Source organism: Thalassophryne amazonica, chromosome 6, assembly GCF_902500255.1.
Source record: "Thalassophryne amazonica chromosome 6, fThaAma1.1, whole genome shotgun sequence".
NCBI lineage: Eukaryota > Metazoa > Chordata > Actinopteri > Batrachoidiformes > Batrachoididae > Thalassophryne > Thalassophryne amazonica.
This window is the reverse complement of record NC_047108.1, coordinates 89076827-89094593: the sequence shown is the minus strand read 5'-3', so window position 1 is coordinate 89094593 and position 17767 is coordinate 89076827. Positions and strand designations below refer to the sequence as shown.

General features: G+C 40.8%; 1 protein-coding gene across 11 annotated transcripts in view; it reads left to right on the top strand.

Moving 5' to 3' along the window:
- The window catches only part of LOC117512608 (serine/threonine-protein kinase WNK2-like), a 118421-nt gene that overhangs the window by 62318 nt on the left and 38336 nt on the right, over window positions 1–17767 (top strand). For 8 of the 11 annotated variants that reach the window (XR_004561340.1, XM_034172742.1, XM_034172745.1 and 5 more), the window contains exons 8-10: window positions 15450–15732; window positions 15817–15932; window positions 16220–17131. Coding sequence is in view for 10 of the 11 variants with exons in the window: in XM_034172742.1 (XP_034028633.1) it covers window positions 15450–15732; window positions 15817–15932; window positions 16220–17131 (1311 nt within the window). In the remaining variant the exon portion in view is untranslated. The remainder of the gene's footprint in view (window positions 1–15449; window positions 15733–15816; window positions 15933–16219; window positions 17132–17767) is intronic. The other 3 variants (XM_034172741.1, XM_034172750.1, XM_034172749.1) reach the window with 3 other exon arrangements.

Genomic DNA, 17767 nt, shown 5'->3' with positions numbered 1-17767 from the left:
TATCACCGAACAGTCTGCAAAGCAAGAGTGCAAAAGGGATGAAAGAGGAACTTAACAAAACTGAAGCTCACGATCTCGACGCTTTAATGAAACGTGCCCGGAGCCACAGCTGGAGCAGTGTGTGTCTGCATCTCTGTGTTCCAGGACTCGGCGCTGGGAAGGAGCTCATAGCACCTGAGTCCTGGAGAAACTGCAAACAGAATCTGTGGAGATCTGTGCGCACATCGGTGGACCACCTGCTCGTTCCTCGTCCAGAACAAAAGACGGATCATCTCCATCATTATCAGAATCCTCACTGTCTGTCAGCACGCTGCGCGCTCCGTCTTCCTCCAATTAATCTTAGTCTTATGTTCTAAGCCATATACAGGCTTGGAGAGTAATGGAATACATGTAATGGTGTTACGTAATTAGGATACAAAAAAAGGTAACTGTATTCCGCTACAGTTACAGAAAAAAGACGTATTCAGATTACAGGTATATTTAGTAAAAATGGGGATTACTTCGCAGGGTTCCAATTTTAATGCATTTTCTGATATTATCTGTATATAATATTTTTTTTCTTTGAAACGAAAACGTCCCTTCATGAACAGCGACATGACGCCTCCTAACCGGGGAAAATATTGATGAAGTTCCCGGATGTTAATGCATTTTCAATGGAGATCTGCGACTGGACACACTCAGAAAAATGCTCGTAAAATACGTGTTAAAAAATGCCATTTTGACCTGGATATCGAGCCAGTAAAATTAAATTACATTAAATTATGTCAGGAAAGTATTAAACTTACTCGGACACACACACACACATTCTCAAATATTAGTGTTGAAAGTTACACGGATCTGCGCTGTTCAAGCTGCTGAGCTGAGGCGTCCTGCTGCAGCTGCTGTTCAGAGCAGCGCGACTCCTAAAACCATTACAATACATTTATATACATATTATATTTTTACACAATTATCCTTTATTGACCGAGTTTCATTCATGAAATCAGTGGTGTGGTACACATCTCTCTGTGTGGGTGTGACTGTGAGCGGCACAGCGCGGGTCATTGTAATCTCATTATTTTAAGGTGTAAATAAAAAATAAAAAAATCCCCAGTCTTGTAGAACAATTTAATCACTAACAACAAGTATTTTAACTAGACATTGGTCTAGCAGTGGAAAATATCAATTATAAGTACAACTATAATATAAGTGAAGAGTTAATGGTCCGTGTCATCGGGCGACACAGGTACGGCAGGAAACTGTTTATCATCCAAATATCACAGACAAAGTGACAAGAACCACCAAAACCACTTACTTATGGAAGGAAATATTGTCTCCCTTGTTCCTCCATTTGTGGCTTTGCCAACATGCGCAGCTTTCCGGCATATTCCACCTGTTTCTTGAACTTCTATGCACGCAAATCACTAACTTGCCCGGAATTAAAATGGCGACCACGCCTCCTTACTGACAGTATTTACTTAATGGTTTTCATTATGCTGCTGTTCTTATTTTGAAAGTTCAATAAGCGGACTGATATGTTAAATATGGTGCGAATTTACTGAACAAGTAGACTTTTTTTGTTTTGTATATTGTTCTGCAAGCCACTTTTAATTGCAAATTCATCCGCACACGCCTGAGTTTTCATTATCCTTCATTTGTTTGGCATTTTTTGTTGAAAATTTAGCGGGTGAACACTGGGTGTGTTTAAAACAATATTGTGGTGCTCTTAATTCATAATATGAAGTAAAACAGAGCATGCCATGTTTTATTTTATTTTAGTTTTATTTTTGCTTAATAAACTGTACTATGTAGTCAAGACTATTGATATTTAGTTTCTTTTGTCTGTATTAGCATATTTGATATTGGACTAATCCAGAAGTAACTGAAAGTAATCAAATTACATTACTTTAATGTTATGGTACTTGGATTACGTTACTGATTACATTTTTCAACAGGTAAAAAGTAACTGTATCGGAATACATTTTTAAAGTAACCCTCCCAACCCTGGCCACATATATTGATTTATAACAGAAAACTGTCAAAAGGGAGAATAAATATAAATATAAGTGTAAAGATGATTGACTATATCAGAGCAGTAAATTAATCAGTCCGTGTGAACGCGCGCATTGACTCACGTGTGCGGTTATTCCACCAGCTGATCACTGATCCACAACGTGAATTATTCCTTCCAGAACAGCTCTTTATATAATCATTTTGATTCATCTACCCACTGCCACATGTACAGAAGAACTGGATTATCATTCCTACACTCAAATTGTTATATTTAATACAAAATAATAAGCGCACGCAGCAGCTCCCGATGCTGCGTTCAAGTACCGTCGGAAATTACACAACTTTTTTGTTGTTTCAAATTCAACAGTTGCTTGTGGCAAAATAATTAATTATACCCACACAAAAGATTAATTCTGGCCTATGTAAGGTGCCTGAGCCCACTGCAGCTGCCCCCCCCCCGCCACACACACACAGATAAAAAAAAAAAAAAAAAAAAAAAAATCCAAGCAAGCAGGCTGAGTTTGTCCTGTAATTTCCAACGGCACAGCAGCCTCAGCGCTCACAAACCGGCTTCTGCACTGTGTGAAAACATTCAGCTGCTCCAACGAAGTCAAATTAAACAATAACGTTACAAAAACTGCACAAACGATTAAAAACGTCAAGAACGACAGCAAAACGAGACAGAAGAATTGACGATTTCGTTGCCCTTCTTTCAAATTTTTCAAGTTTAAAAATCCTGACGTAGCGCCAGCTGCAGGAACGAAGCTGCGCAAAGGTTAAACGATGCCAACGACAGTCAACGAAAGTCCAGATTTCTTGTTTCGTCAGGGCTTCGTCACCCTTCGTTAAGTGCCGTGTGACTGGGCCTTTACAATCACACTGCAGTCACTGTTAAATTATTTCCTGTTGCATTTATAATAAACATTCATCTTTATTTACAGTGTCTGTTTTTCTGGTTGAAATGAGATATAAATAATCTACCAGACTTAAAAAAAAAATGTACAAATTTCCATGTTATTTTGTCTAAAAATAAATATCCGAGGTTCCTTATGTTAAACAAGAAATTATCTAATGTGAAATAACAGGTGGTTTTAATTTACAGATGAAAGGTTTCTAAAGAACCATTTATTGATTTATTTACCTATTTTAATTATGTTTTAATTTAATTAAGTGTTCTAAACTTATTTTTAACAGTAATCAGAAATTTTGAGGTAACAAACAAAAAAAAAAAAACATTTACAAGGATTTTTCTTCAGAAAACTGCTCTATAAAGGAGCAGTCCTGTGACACGTTTGTTTTGTACAGATCAGTGGTTTCTCCACTGATCCGTTTTGTAGAGATCAGTGGTTTCTGCCACTAGTGTCCCGTGTTTTGGCCCGACGTGTCGTTCCTACTGGACAGCGCGAAGGTACTCCACAGCTCAGTGCGTCGAAAGTTAAATTGGATTGAACTTTGACCACGTCAGCCTGCCGACAAGCAGCAATGCGCGCTCCTGTTAGAAGCATCGTTTTAGCTTGGCTTTTCACGCGACGCTTCTGACGCGTCTAAAAAGCAACGCGTCTCATTGAAAATAATGCTTTTTAGAACAATTTTAATGCTTCTGCTTTCAGTGTGAAAGGCCCTTAAGGCCTCCGTGTTGGGCACCTTGTCCTGCCATCCAATGTGCAGAATTTGTTTAAGGTAAATGGTAAATGAATGGACTGCATTTATACAGTGCTCTTCCATATACATGAGACACTCAAAGCGCTTTACACATCAATGCCTCACATTCACCCTGATGTCAGGCTGCTGTCATGTAATCAATCAATCAATCAATCAATTTTTTATATAGCGCCAAATCACAACAAACAGTTGCCCCAAGGCGCTTTATATTGTAAGGCAAGGCCATACAATAATTATGTAAAACCCCAACGGTCAAAACGACCCCCTGTGAGCAAGCACTTGGCTACAGTGGGAAGGAAAAACTCCCTTTTAACAGGAAGAAACCTCCAGCAGAACCAGGCTCAGGGAGGGGCAGTCTTCTGCTGGGACTGGTTGGGGCTGAGGGAGAGAACCAGGAAAAAGACATGCTGTGGAGGGGAGCAGAGATCGATCACTAATGATTAAATGCAGAGTGGTGCATACAGAGCAAAAAGAGAAAGAAACAGTGCATCATGGGAACCCCCCAGCAGTCTACGTCTATAGCAGCATAACTAAGGGATGGTTCAGGGTCACCTGATCCAGCCCTAACTATAAGCTTTAGCAAAAAGGAAAGTTTTAAGCCTAATCTTAAAAGTAGAGAGGGTGTCTGTCTCCCTGATCTGAATTGGGAGCTGGTTCCACAGGAGAGGAGCCTGAAAGCTGAAGGCTCTGCCTCCCATTCTACTCTTACAAACCCTAGGAACTACAAGTAAGCCTGCAGTCTGAGAGCGAAGCGCTCTATTGGGGTGATATGGTACTACGAGGTCCCTAAGATAAGATGGGACCTGATTATTCAAAACCTTATAAGTAAGAAGAAGAATTTTAAATTCTATTCTAGAATTAACAGGAAGCCAATGAAGAGAGGCCAATATGGGTGAGATATGCTCTCTCCTTCTAGTCCCCGTCAGTACTCTAGCTGCAGCATTTTGAATTAACTGAAGGCTTTTTAGGGAACTTTTAGGACAACCTGATAATAATGAATTACAATAGTCCAGCCTAGAGGAAATAAATGCATGAATTAGTTTTTCAGCATCACTCTGAGACAAGACCTTTCTGATTTTAGAGATATTGCGTAAATGCAAAAAAGCAGTCCTACATATTTGTTTAATATGCGCTTTGAATGACATATCCTGATCAAAAATGACTCCAAGATTTCTCACAGTATTACTAGAGGTCAGGGTAATGCCATCCAGAGTAAGGATCTGGTTAGACACCATGTTTCTAAGATTTGTGGGGCCAAGTACAATAACTTCAGTTTTATCTGAGTTTAAAAGCAGGAAATTAGAGGTCATCCATGTCTTTATGTCTGTAAGACAATCCTGCAGTTTAGCTAATTGGTGTGTGTCCTCTGGCTTCATGGATAGATAAAGCTGGGTATCATCTGCGTAACAATGAAAATTTAAGCAATACCGTCTAATAATACTGCCTAAGGGAAGCATGTATAAAGTGAATAAAATTGGTCCTAGCACAGAACCTTGTGGAACTCCATAATTAACTTTAGTCTGTGAAGAAGATTCCCCATTTACATGAACAAATTGTAATCTATTAGACAAATATGATTCAAACCACCGCAGCGCAGTGGCTTTAATACCTATGGCATGCTCTAATCTCTGTAATAAAATTTTATGGTCAACAGTATCAAAAGCAGCACTGAGGTCTAACAGAACAAGCACAGAGATGAGTCCACTGTCCGAGGCCATAAGAAGATCATTTGTAACCTTCACTAATGCTGTTTCTGTACTATGATGAATTCTAAAACCTGACTGAAACTCTTCAAATAGACCATTCCTCTGCAGATGAACAGTTAGCTGTTTTACAACTACCCTTTCAAGAATTTTTGAGAGAAAAGGAAGGTTCAGGTGACCCAAATTCAAGATGGCGATTGCTGAACTTTTTTCGGGTTGTGGAAATGGCCAGAGTGTGACGTAGCAATCTCCGCCCTCTTGCCGCTTCCGAAGTGGCGCTTCCGAAGTGGTGCGTCCGACGTCACGACGCGTCAGTCTGGCGTTACGATGCGTTAGGAAACTTTGAAGTGTCGCGCTGACGCTTTCAATGTGAAAGGCCCTTTAGAAGGCGCCAACATGAGCAACATGTTCACCATTCTTGGCAAAAGGCACCTTCGTTGGCTTGGCCATGTCAGGAGAATGAATACGGGCTGCATTCCTAAAGATCTACTGTATGGTGAGCTGGCAGAGGGCACTCGTTTGGCTGGTTGAACACACCTGCGCTTCAAGGATGTCTGCAAGAAGGATATGAAAATGTACAGCATCGATGTCAACACGAGGGAGCAGTGTGCAGAGGACCGTGCAGCCTGGCGCCTTACTGTCAGTGCAGGTGCACAGAGGGCTGAGCAGGAGAGGAACCGAGGCCTTGCTGAGCATCAAACTAGGTGGAAGGAGCAACAGTGACAGCCTCAGCAGGCATCATAGTCAGTGTTGCCACAGTTACCTTGAAAAAGTAATTTAGTTATTTTACTGATTACTTAATTTTAAAAGTAACTAAGTTAGATAACTAGTTACTTTATTAGTTACTTTCAACAACTGCTGACAACAACCCCCTGCAACCTCAACATGAAAATAACTTGTTTTGCCAATACTCGCTTTATAATCACCTTTTCTTGACTTCAATTAACAAATTCTTGTTCTATAAAAATAAAATCGACATCTTTATTGACCTCATATTTAACTGGTGACACCATTGTAACTGTAAAAATTACAACTTCAAACCATTATATATAAATGTAACTATTAAATTCTTTCTAGCATTTAAATTCTTTCTAAACATTTTAGTTGTTGAAATAATTATAAGTAGTATTCTTTTTTTTTTTTAAATATATCTTCATTTATATAGCACCAAATAGAAACAAAGTTGCCTCAAGGCACTTCACACAAGTAAGGTCTAACCTTACAGACATCCAGCTTTTCACTGTTGTAAGGCAGTCTTCTAAGGAGTTTATGCGGATGAGATTACCAGCAGTTATCGACATGTATAACTGAATATCATCAGCATAGCAATGAAAGGTAATCCAAAAATGCCCAAGGTGTGCTCTATAGAGGGAGATAAACAGGGGGCCCAAGACAGACCCTGTGGAACCCCAAATTTCATGTCACTAAAGTTAGAGGTAGTGTTATTGTACAAAACACAACTATTCCTGTGTTTACTATTGCTACTACTAATAGTTCATAAGTTTTGAGTTTTTCCTTTCCACTGTTGCATGTGTGCTTGCTTTAGGGGTTGGTAAGGTTAGACCTTACTTGTGTGAAGCGCCTTGAGGCAGCTTTGTTGTGATCTGGCGCCATTTAAATGAAATTAATTGAAAAAGTGTATAAAAAAGCAAAAAACAAACTGGACGCTAAACCATCGTCTCTCGCAGACAGACGGATGTCAGGAGGATTTTTTTTTTTTTTTTTAATTCAAGGTCAGGTCTTTAATCAAGGAAATACGTAGATCATTCAGCGCCTCCTGACTGTAACTATGTAATCCATTACAAACATATAATGGATTTTGCCCGTTTTATATATACAGCAGATTTTGATTATAATGGACAAAATTTGCTGGTCCACCTGAATCTATTTTTGGCAAGGCAGAGTTATTGTGCTCCATCAGTAAAGCTAACACTGAACGATATTACAGGGGGGCGGGGGTGGTGGAGGACTGTATCAGTGCAGACAGTGGTTATTGAAATGAAAAAAAAAACACCTTGTCTTTGCACTGGTCCTACACAAACTTGTTGGCGTCCACTGCAGATTGCAGTTTCTTCCTCTCCCACTTTGTGAGAGTGACATGCAGTTTGGCTGAATAAAGGAGTTTAGGCCTGAGTCCCAGGCTTGCAGAGTTCTGACATGGCATTCTTGAACTCTGCGCACTGTCTCACCACTTCAGGGCTGTAATCTTCATAGAGAGGATTCTTTTTTCTGTTGTAGGTCAGGTCACCCCTCTTTTGTGCCTCCCGAATCACCAGATCTTTCATTTGGAAGCAATGAAAGCGCAAGATAACTGGTCGGGGTGTTCTTCTGGTAGCCAGTTTGGGAGCTAAGCTCTAGTCCACCCTGTCCAATTCTGGCAGTGAAGTGAGCACCTCCATTTCAAAAACATTGGTGAGGAGGTGGGAGAAAAAAACAACAGAAGGGCGCGGTAGGTAAACAATACAATCCGAACATTCGGGCATCTGCTGCGTCCCTCCGGGTCTGCCATCTTGGATTTTAACTACTCGTTGTCTATTCAGAGTGCAGAGTACATTGCTGCATTCATCTTTCACTCAATCCTGACTAGTCTCCCAGTTCCTGTTGCTGAAAAACATCCCCACAGCATGATGATGCCACCACCATGCTTCACTGTAGGGATGGTATGGGCTAGGTGATGAGCAGTGCTTGGTTTATTCCAAACATGATGCCTGGCATTCTCGCTAAAGAGTTCAATCTCCAGGCAGGCTGCCATTTGCCTTTTACTAAGGATGGCTTCCGTCTGTCCACGCTACCATACAGGCCTGATTGGTGGATTGCTGCAGATTTGGTTGTGCTTCTGGAAGGTTCTGCTCTCTCCACGGAGGAATACTGGAGCTCTGACAGCGTGACCATTGGGTTCTTGGTCACCTCCCTGACTAAGGCCCTTCTCCGCTGATTGCTCAGTTTAAACAGGCAGCCAGCGCTAGGAAGAGTCCTGGTGAAGCCAAACTTCCTCCGTTTATGGATGATGGAGGCCACTGTGCTCATTGGGACCTTCAAAGCAGCAGAAATGTTTCTGTGCCCTTCCCCAGATTTGTACCTCGAGACAAACCTGTCTCAGAGGTCTACAGACAATTTCTTGACTTCATGCTTGGTTTGTGCTCTGAAATGACTAACTGTGGGACCTCATATGTAGACAGGTGTGTGCCTTTCTGAATCATGCCCAATCAACTGAATTTACCCCAGGTGGACAATGAAGCTTTAGAAACATCTCAAGGATGATCAGTGGAAACAGGATGCACCTGAGCTCAGTTTTGAACTTCATGACAAAGGCTGTGAATACTTACGTACATGGGATTTCTTAAGTTTTTAATTTTTTTTTTAATAAATTAGCAAAAATCTTGAAGAAAAAAAACCTTTCACATTGTCGTTCTGGAGTATTATGTGTAGAATTTTGAGGAGGGAAAAATGAATTTCATCCATTTTGGAATAAGCCTGTGACATCAACAAATGTGGAAAAAGTGCAGTGCTGTGAATACTTTCTGGGTGCGCTGTATCTCCAATCATACTGGAATGCACTCACCTGCAGATCACTGGTGATATCTTGCACTGGTTTTCCAGGAAGACCTTGGCTGCTTTTTCCCCCACTTAATTTGGCCTGTTTTCTTGTTGTCTACGAAGGTCATCAGATAAGGTACCCACAGGCTGTGCAATGAAAAAAAAAAAACGGGCCTGCAGACACTGAAGATTTCTCAAGTGACGAAACCATGTTCTGATGTTAAATAAGATAAAACAAGATCTTGCCTAGTTACATACATAGTCTATGGTTTTGATCATCCTGTGAATTTCCGTAATTGTGGTACAGGATTGGTGTCTTATCACAGGAAGTCTTGGGCTTACATATGTACTTTGTCTTTAAACATACTTGTGTATGACATATACTCATATTTTGCACAGGTACATAGTGATGTGAGGTTGTGACATGAACTCACTTAACAGAGGTGTTTTTGCAATTATCATATTTTTACAGAAAAATGAATGTCCAAGTCAGTCGTGTTGCTTCCTGTCTTACTATATGGTTGAAACTAATCTGTGACCTAAGGTGATGACTTATGCCTTTGCTACTCTGTCTCTTTGGAAGGTCCTTGGGTAGCACTGTAATGACTTTGTGTCAAACAAGTGGTTACTCAAATGATGAATATGTCTTGCATTGTGAAGGAACATCAGCTACAATGTTTTGGACATGTGGTGTTTTTCTCTGCACATGATCCAGCGTGGGTGACATGGTAGCTTGGTGGCTCGCGCTGTTGCCTCACAGCAAGAACATCCTGGGATCGCTTTTAGAAGAAAGGCCTTTGTTATTGCCCAAACGTAAAACAAAATATGTCCTCTGCATTTAACTCATCCTAATTACAGTTGGACACAATCCAACCACTACTAGCAGTGAGCTGCCACAGTCTGGCAGCCAGGGGCCAACTCCAGTGTAGAGATGCTGTGTTGGTGAGGTGCAGAGAAAGATGCCGATCCTAAATAAGCATGTTTTTGATTGTGGGAGGAAACCAGAGTGCCCAGAGGAAACTCAACACAGACATGGGAAGAACATGCAAACTCCACACATAAAGGCTCAAACAGGAAGCGATCTTCAGATCTCCCTGCTGTGAGGCAACAGTGCGGTGTGCTGTGCTTCATGGCCCATGGCTGCTGGGATAGGCTCCAGCCCCCCATGACCCTTACTTGGAGTAAGCGGGTGTAGAAAATGGATGAATGGACCTTTACTGTGGTTATTGCATTGCATGTAAATGTCGTCTTGGGTTTCTTATCCTATTTCATTATGCCAGAATGATGTCTTATCTGCAAATGAACACAAGTCATTGCTGGGCTTTAAGCTTAAAAAGGATTTTGTAAAACTAAATGTTACTTATGTTACACTAGAAGTCGTCCACCTGGTCGTTACTGTGAGTTTCTCTGTGAATTTTCAGACCTTTTGTCTGACTTAGTGCTTAGCTCAGATAAGATAATTATAGTGGGCGATTTTAACATCCACACAGATGCTGAGAATGACAGCCTCAACACTGCATTTAATCTATTATTAGACTCTATTGGCTTTGCTCAAAAAGTAAATGAGTCCACCCACCACTTTAATCATATCTTAGATCTTGTTCTGACTTATGGTATGGAAATAGAAGACTTAACAGTATTCCCTGAAAACTCCCTTCTGTCTGATCATATCTTAATAACATTTACATTTACTCTGATGGACTACCCAGCAGTGGGGAATAAGTTTCATTACACTAGAAGTCTTTCAGAAAGCGCTGTAACTAGGTTTAAGGATATGATTCCTTCTTTATGTTCTCTAATGCCATATACCAACACAGTGCAGAGTAGCTACCTAAACTCTGTAAGGGAGATAGAGTATCTCGTCAATAGTTTTACATCCTCATTGAAGACAACTTTGGATGCTGTAGCTCCTCTGAAAAAGAGAGCTTTAAATCAGAAGTGTCTGACTCCGTGGTATAACTCACAAACTCGTAGCTTAAAGCAGATAACCCGTAAGTTGGAGAGGAAATGGCGTCTCACTAATTTAGAAGATCTTCACTTAGCCTGGAAAAAGAGTCTGTTGCTCTATAAAAAGCCCTCCGTAAAGCTAGGACATCTTTCTACTCATCACTAATTGAAGAAAATAAGAACAACCCCAGGTTTCTTTTCAGCACTGTAGCCAGGCTGACAGAGTCAGAGCTCTATTGAGCTGAGTATTCCATTAACTTTAACTAGTAATGACTTCATGACTTTCTTTGCTAACAAAATTTTAACTATTAGAGAAAAAATTACTCATAACCATCCCAAAGACGTATCGTTATCTTTGGCTGCTTTCAGTGATGCCGGTATTTGGTTAGACTCTTTCTCTCCGATTGTTCTGTCTGAGTTATTTTCATTAGTTACTTCATCCAAACCATCAACATGTTTATTAGACCCCATTCCTACCAGGCTGCTCAAGGAAGCCCTACCATTATTTAATGCTTCGATCTTAAATATGATCAATCTATCTTTGTTAGTTGGCTATGTACCACAGGCTTTTAAGGTGGCAGTAATTAAACCATTACTTAAAAAGCCATCACTTGACCCAGCTATCTTAGCTAATTATAGGCCAATCTCCAACCTTCCTTTTCTCTCAAAAATTCTTGAAAGGGTAGTTGTAAAACAGCTAACTGATCATCTGCAGAGGAATGGTCTATTTGAAGAGTTTCAGTCAGGTTTTAGAATTCATCATAGTACAGAAACAGCATTAGTGAAGGTTACAAATGATCTTCTTATGGCCTCGGACAGTGGACTCATCTCTGTGCTTGTTCTGGTAGACCTCAGTGCTGCTTTTGATACTGTTGACCATAAAATTTTATTACAGAGATTAGAGCATGCCATAGGTATTAAAGGCACTGCGCTGCGGTGGTTTGAATCATATTTGTCTAATAGATTACAATTTGTTCATGTAAATGGGGAATCTTCTTCACAGACTAAAGTTAATTATGGAGTTCCACAAGGTTCTGTGCTAGGACCAATTTATTCACTTTATACATGCTTCCCTTAGGCAGTATTATTAGACGGTATTGCTTAAATTTTCATTGTTATGCAGATGATACCCAGCTTTATCTATCCATGAAGCCAGAGGACACACACCAATTAGCTAAACTGCAGGATTGTCTTACAGACATAAAGACATGGATGACCTCTAATTTCCTGCTTTTAAACTCAGATAAAACTGAAGTTATTGTACTTGGCCCCACAAATCTTAGAAACATGGTGTCTAACCAGATCCTTACTCTGGATGGCATTACCCTGACCTCTAGTAATACTGTGAGAAATCTTGGAGTCATTTTTGATCAGGATATGTCATTCAAAGCGCATATTAAACAAATATGTAAGACTGCTTTTTTGCATTTACGCAATATCTCTAAAATCAGAAAGGTCTTGTCTCAGAGTGATGCTGAAAAACTAATTCATGCATTTATTTCCTCTAGGCTGGACTATTGTAATTCATTATTATCAGGTTGTCCTAAAAGTTCCCTAAAAAGCCTTCAGTTAATTCAAAATGCTGCAGCTAGAGTACTGACGGGGACTAGAAGGAGAGAGCATATCTCACCCATATTGGCCTCTCTTCATTGGCTTCCTGTTAATTCTAGAATAGAATTTAAAATTCTTCTTCTTACTTATAAGGTTTTGAATAATCAGGTCCCATCTTATCTTAGGGACCTCGTAGTACCATATCACCCCAATTGAGCGCTTCACTCTCAGACTGCAGGCTTACTTGTAGTTCCTAGGGTTTGTAAGAGTAGAATGGGAGGCAGAGCCTTCAGCTTTCAGGCTCCTCTCCTGTGGAACCAGCTCCCAATTCAGATCAGGGAGACAGACACCCTCTCTACTTTTAAGATTAGGCTTAAAACTTTCCTTTTTGCTAAAGCTTATAGTTAGGGCTGGATCAGGTGACCCTGAACCATCCCTTAGTTATGCTGCTATAGATGTAGACTGCTGGGGGGTTCCCATGATGCACTGTTTCTTTCTCTTTTTGCTCTGTATGCACCACTCTGCATTTAATCATTAGTGATCGATCTCTGCTCCCCTCCACAGCATGTCTTTTTCCTGGTTCTCTCCCTCAGCCCCAACCAGTCCCAGCAGAAGACTGCCCCTCCCTGAGCCTGGTTCTGCTGGAGGTTTCTTCCTGTTAAAAGGGAGTTTTTCCTTCCCACTGTAGCCAAGTGCTTGCTCACAGGGGGTCGTTTTGACCGTTGGGGTTTTACATAATTATTGTATGGCCTTGCCTTACAATATAAAGCGCCTTGGGACAACTGTTTGTTGTGATTTGGCGCTATATAAAAAAATTGATTGATTGATTGATTGATTATGGTGATACAGTTTTGCCCATTTTACATTAAACTAATCATATTTCATAGCTTTGTAGTAAGTCAGCTGATCTACAGAAAGCAAGATGACATGCAATATGACTTTCTTATTGTTACGGCATCTTTAGTTTCAACTCATCTTTTTATTTACGTTCATATTTCTATATATCTCTGCCCATGCTTCCATTTGTTTTAGCCACCTTGGTTGTCAGCATACATGAAGTTGGCAAAAGTAATTCTGCATCAATCACTTTGTAAATGAGAGCAGACATGGACTAATGGCACATTAGACTATCACCAGCATAGTAACATTTCAAGTCCTCTTTTATCCAGTGTCATTGTAGACTGATGTACCTTGAACAAATGTGATCACAGTGAGGTTAGATCTTCACTTTTACAGTAGTGTTCAGAATAATAGTAGTGCTGTGTGACTAAAAAGATTAATCCAGGTTTTGAGTATATTTCTTATTGTTACATGGGAAACAAGGTACCAGTAGATTCTCACAAATCCAACAAGACCCAGCATTCATGATATGCACACTCTTAAGGCTATGAAATTGGGCTATTAGTAAAAAAAAGTAGAAAAGGTGTTCACAATAATAGTACTGTGGCATTCAGTCAGTGAGTTCGTCAGTTTTGTGGAACAAACAGGTGTGAATCAGGTATCCCCTATTTAAGGATGAAGCCAGCACCTGTTGAACATGCTTTTCTCTTTGAAAGCCTGAGGAAAATGGGACATTCAAGACATTGTTCAGAAGAACAGCGTAGTTTGATTAAAAAGTTGGAGAGGGGAAAACTTATACGCAGGTGCAAAAAATGATAGGCTGTTCATCTACAATGATCTCCAATGCTTTAAAATGAACAAAAAACCCAGAGACGCGTGGAAGAAAACGGAAAACAACCATCAAAATGGATAGAAGAAGAACCAGAATGGCAAAGGCTCACCCACTGATCAGCTCCAGGATGATCAAAGACAGTCTGGAGTTACCTGTAAGTGTTGTGACAGTTAGAAGACGCCTGTGTGAAGCTAAATTATTTGCAAGAATCCCCCACAAAGTCCCTCTGTTAAATAAAAGACGTGCAGAAGAGGTTACAATTTGCCAAAGAACACATCAACTGGTCTAAAGAGAAATGGAGGAATATTTTGTGGACTGATGAGAGTAAAATAGTTCTTTTTGGGTTCAAAGGCCGCAGACAGTTTGTGAGACGACCCCCAAACTCTGAATTCAAGCCACAGTTCACAGTGAAGACAGTGAAGCATGGTGGTGCAAGCATCATGATATGGGCATGTTTCTCCTACTATGGTGTTGGGCCTATATATCGCATACCAGGTATCATGGATCAGTTTGGATATGTCAGAATACTTGAAGAGGTCATATTGCCTTATGCTGAAGAGGACATGCCCTTGAAATGGGTGTTTCAACAAGACAATGACCCCAAGCACACTAGTAAACAGGCAAAATCTTGGTTCCAAACCAACAAAATTGTTTTGGAGTGGCCTGCCCAATCCCCGGACCTAAATCCAATTGAGAACTTGTGGGGTGACATCAAAAAAGCTGCTTCTGAAGCAAAACCAAGAAATGTGAATGAATTGTGGAATGTTGTTAAAGAATCTTGGAGTGGAATAACAGCTGAAAGGTGCCACAAGTTGTTTGACTCCATGCCTCACAGATTTGAAGAAATCATGAAAAACTGTGGTTATACAACTAAATACTAGTTTAGTGATTCACAGGATTGCTAAAAAAGCAGTTTGAACATAATAGTTTTGAGTTTGTAGCATCAACAGCAGATGCTACTATTATTGTGAACACCCCCTTTTCTACTTTTTTTTTTTTTTGTTACTAATAGCCCAATTTCATAGCCTTAAGTGTGCATATCATGAATGCTTGGTCTTGTTGGATTTGTGAGAATCTACTGAATCTACTGGTACCTTGTTTCCCATGTAACAATAAGAAATATACTCTAAACCTGGATTAATCTTTTTAGTCACATAGCACTACTATTATTCTGAACACTACTGTATTTCCCCCTTTAAATATAGTGTTTTTTTTCCCTTTTTGTCTAAATCTGGCCATCACACACACCCACTTTATTGTGCTTTCTCTTCTCTAACATGCCACACTCCGCTTCAACCGTTTATCCGGGGATCGGGTCACGTGTCTCTAACATGTTCAAAGCTAAAAATATCACAGAAGTCACGCTCTTCTCTTTTCCTTGTCAGGTCGAATCTGGCTTCTTCCACGAGAGTGATGCTAAAACTCTAGGAAAGTCGATCAGAGATCGTGTGGCCCTGATCAGATGGAGAAGACAAAGAACTGTATTTCCAGCAGCCAAAACGGATCAGAGTGAAGGGGGCATTGGAGTGTCAGTTGCACCACTTCATGGTATCTCTGTGGGGGCTGGCGTACATGTAGAACAGCCCTCTTTGCTGGAACTGGAAGAGCCAGAGGCAGACCAACATAACAAGATGTGTAAACTACCAGCTAGTGTAACCTCAGTGACATGTAAGAGATTATATTCTCCTTCCCTCAGATGCATGGGCTTTAATATGAGATGATTCTATTTGATTTCTGTTTGTGTCTCGGTAGCAGACGGTACAATTGACAGTGGCACAGGCTCCACTGTGTACTCAGACTCCCACAGCAGCCAACACAGTGTCCTCTACCAGTCCCTGATTGAGTCGATTACCATGGCAACGCAGCAGGTCTGTACCAGGAACATATACATCCAAGTGGACCATGTACATTCAGATTTGCTTACATATCAAAAACAGACATTGTGCATTTGTCCTTGTCATATAAGTATGGTTTCCATTTGAATTTACAGAATTTCCAATATGGTGAACATCGTTTCTGCACAATAAAGCATAGAATTTATAAGTGCCTATATTCTGAATACAGTAATTTCACTGCTAATTTTGTATTTTTGGAATCAGGCTACATCTGTTCATTTTAGTAACATATTTTTGTTTTTGGGTTACTTTTTAATTAGTGTCACAACAGTAATCCAGTTATGGCAACAAATCAACCTCATTCCTTTGAAGGGGGTGAAGTGCGGGGAGCAGTGAAGAGCCCAGAACGTGGGTTTTGTTTACGAGCTGCAGCACACAGAGAAAGTGCCTCTGCTGTTCACACTCACAGAGCTGGCCACGTCTTTCACAGTCTCACTCAGTCACAAAGCAAGAGCCCAGTCATTCCCAGTCCCACTGCATCAGATAACCCAGCAGAGCTCAGCCCCAGTGAGGTGAACGTTGAGGCTGAGGATGAGTTCCCTTCACAGACTGTTTTAGTGATTCCAGTTCAAGTCCGTCCTGTCTCTTCACCATCTGAGTCATGGCACTTCAGTGACATCGGTATCAAACCTGCACCAGAGGTCATCAGTCAAACTTCAGCAGTGTCTCTGTCAGGTGGACGTAGACACTCCGACCTTGGCAGTCTTCTAAGTCTGATACCCCAACGTAACCAGCATGATACTAAGCACAGAAGCCAGACATGCCAAGCCTGTCTCTCTTTGCTCCGGCTGCGATCCCAAAAAAAGAGTCCCGCTCATCCCTCTGTTGTGATACAGAGAGAACAGTGTCAGTTTGAACGTGGATATCACCCATCCTCTAGTGCAATAATGACTGGACCTGTGAAATGTTTGAGTGACTGCACAGATTTCTCTTTGCTGCAGAAGTCCCTCTTCAATATAATTAGCTGCAAAGCAGCCCTCTGTTATACCAATCCCAACCACTCCTCTATACTGCACACCCCAGCTGCCCACAGGCATGCCTGCAGTTATGGCAACAGCAACCTGGAGATTTTCCCACCAAGGAGCAGTCTGGTTGGTGACCAAGAGAACATGCACGACAACAAGGACAGTTGCAGTGTTGGTGATCAGAAAGTGACCAGCAGTGTAGGATGGGTAGGTCACTATAGCAGACAGGTCCCACTATTTTCCTGTTTTGGGCAACACCTGCTTTAATGGTTTTTCTCCCAGCATTTAGGAGGTGCTACATTTTTCTGCCTGGAGCTCATCTAATCCCCTCTGTGTTGCGTGAACCTTGCTACCCGCATAGATGCTTTGTGCTGACCAGCTATCTGCAAGCCGGTGTTTTCGCTTGGTTTTGTTGGAGGATAATGGAACAATCTCTAACAGACCTCATTTCCTCGCTTATTAACCACATCCAAATCCCCTCTCGAACTGATCCAGGTCTTAAAGCTTTTGCTTTCTGCGATACTGGTATCATGTTGCAAGTTTCTCCTTTGCTCAGATTGTGGGCTTCTAATAAATAAATGCCTTCTGATCAGTGGAGTGGTGCTACTGCCTACCTTCTTTCTCATTCCCCATTTCTCATCTTTGTCTTTAGTTTAGTGCACACCTGCCACTGTTTGTTTAAAAACAGTTCATAAACCTATTTTTCACCCTTATCCTGTCATTATACCTCCATCTGGTATATATGGAACTCTCTTTAGATTTTGCTGAATTTTATCCTTCATCAATGGAGGTGACTTCCCAAATGTTTCTAATGTGGTCTCACTGTAGCTTCTTTTTTTTGGT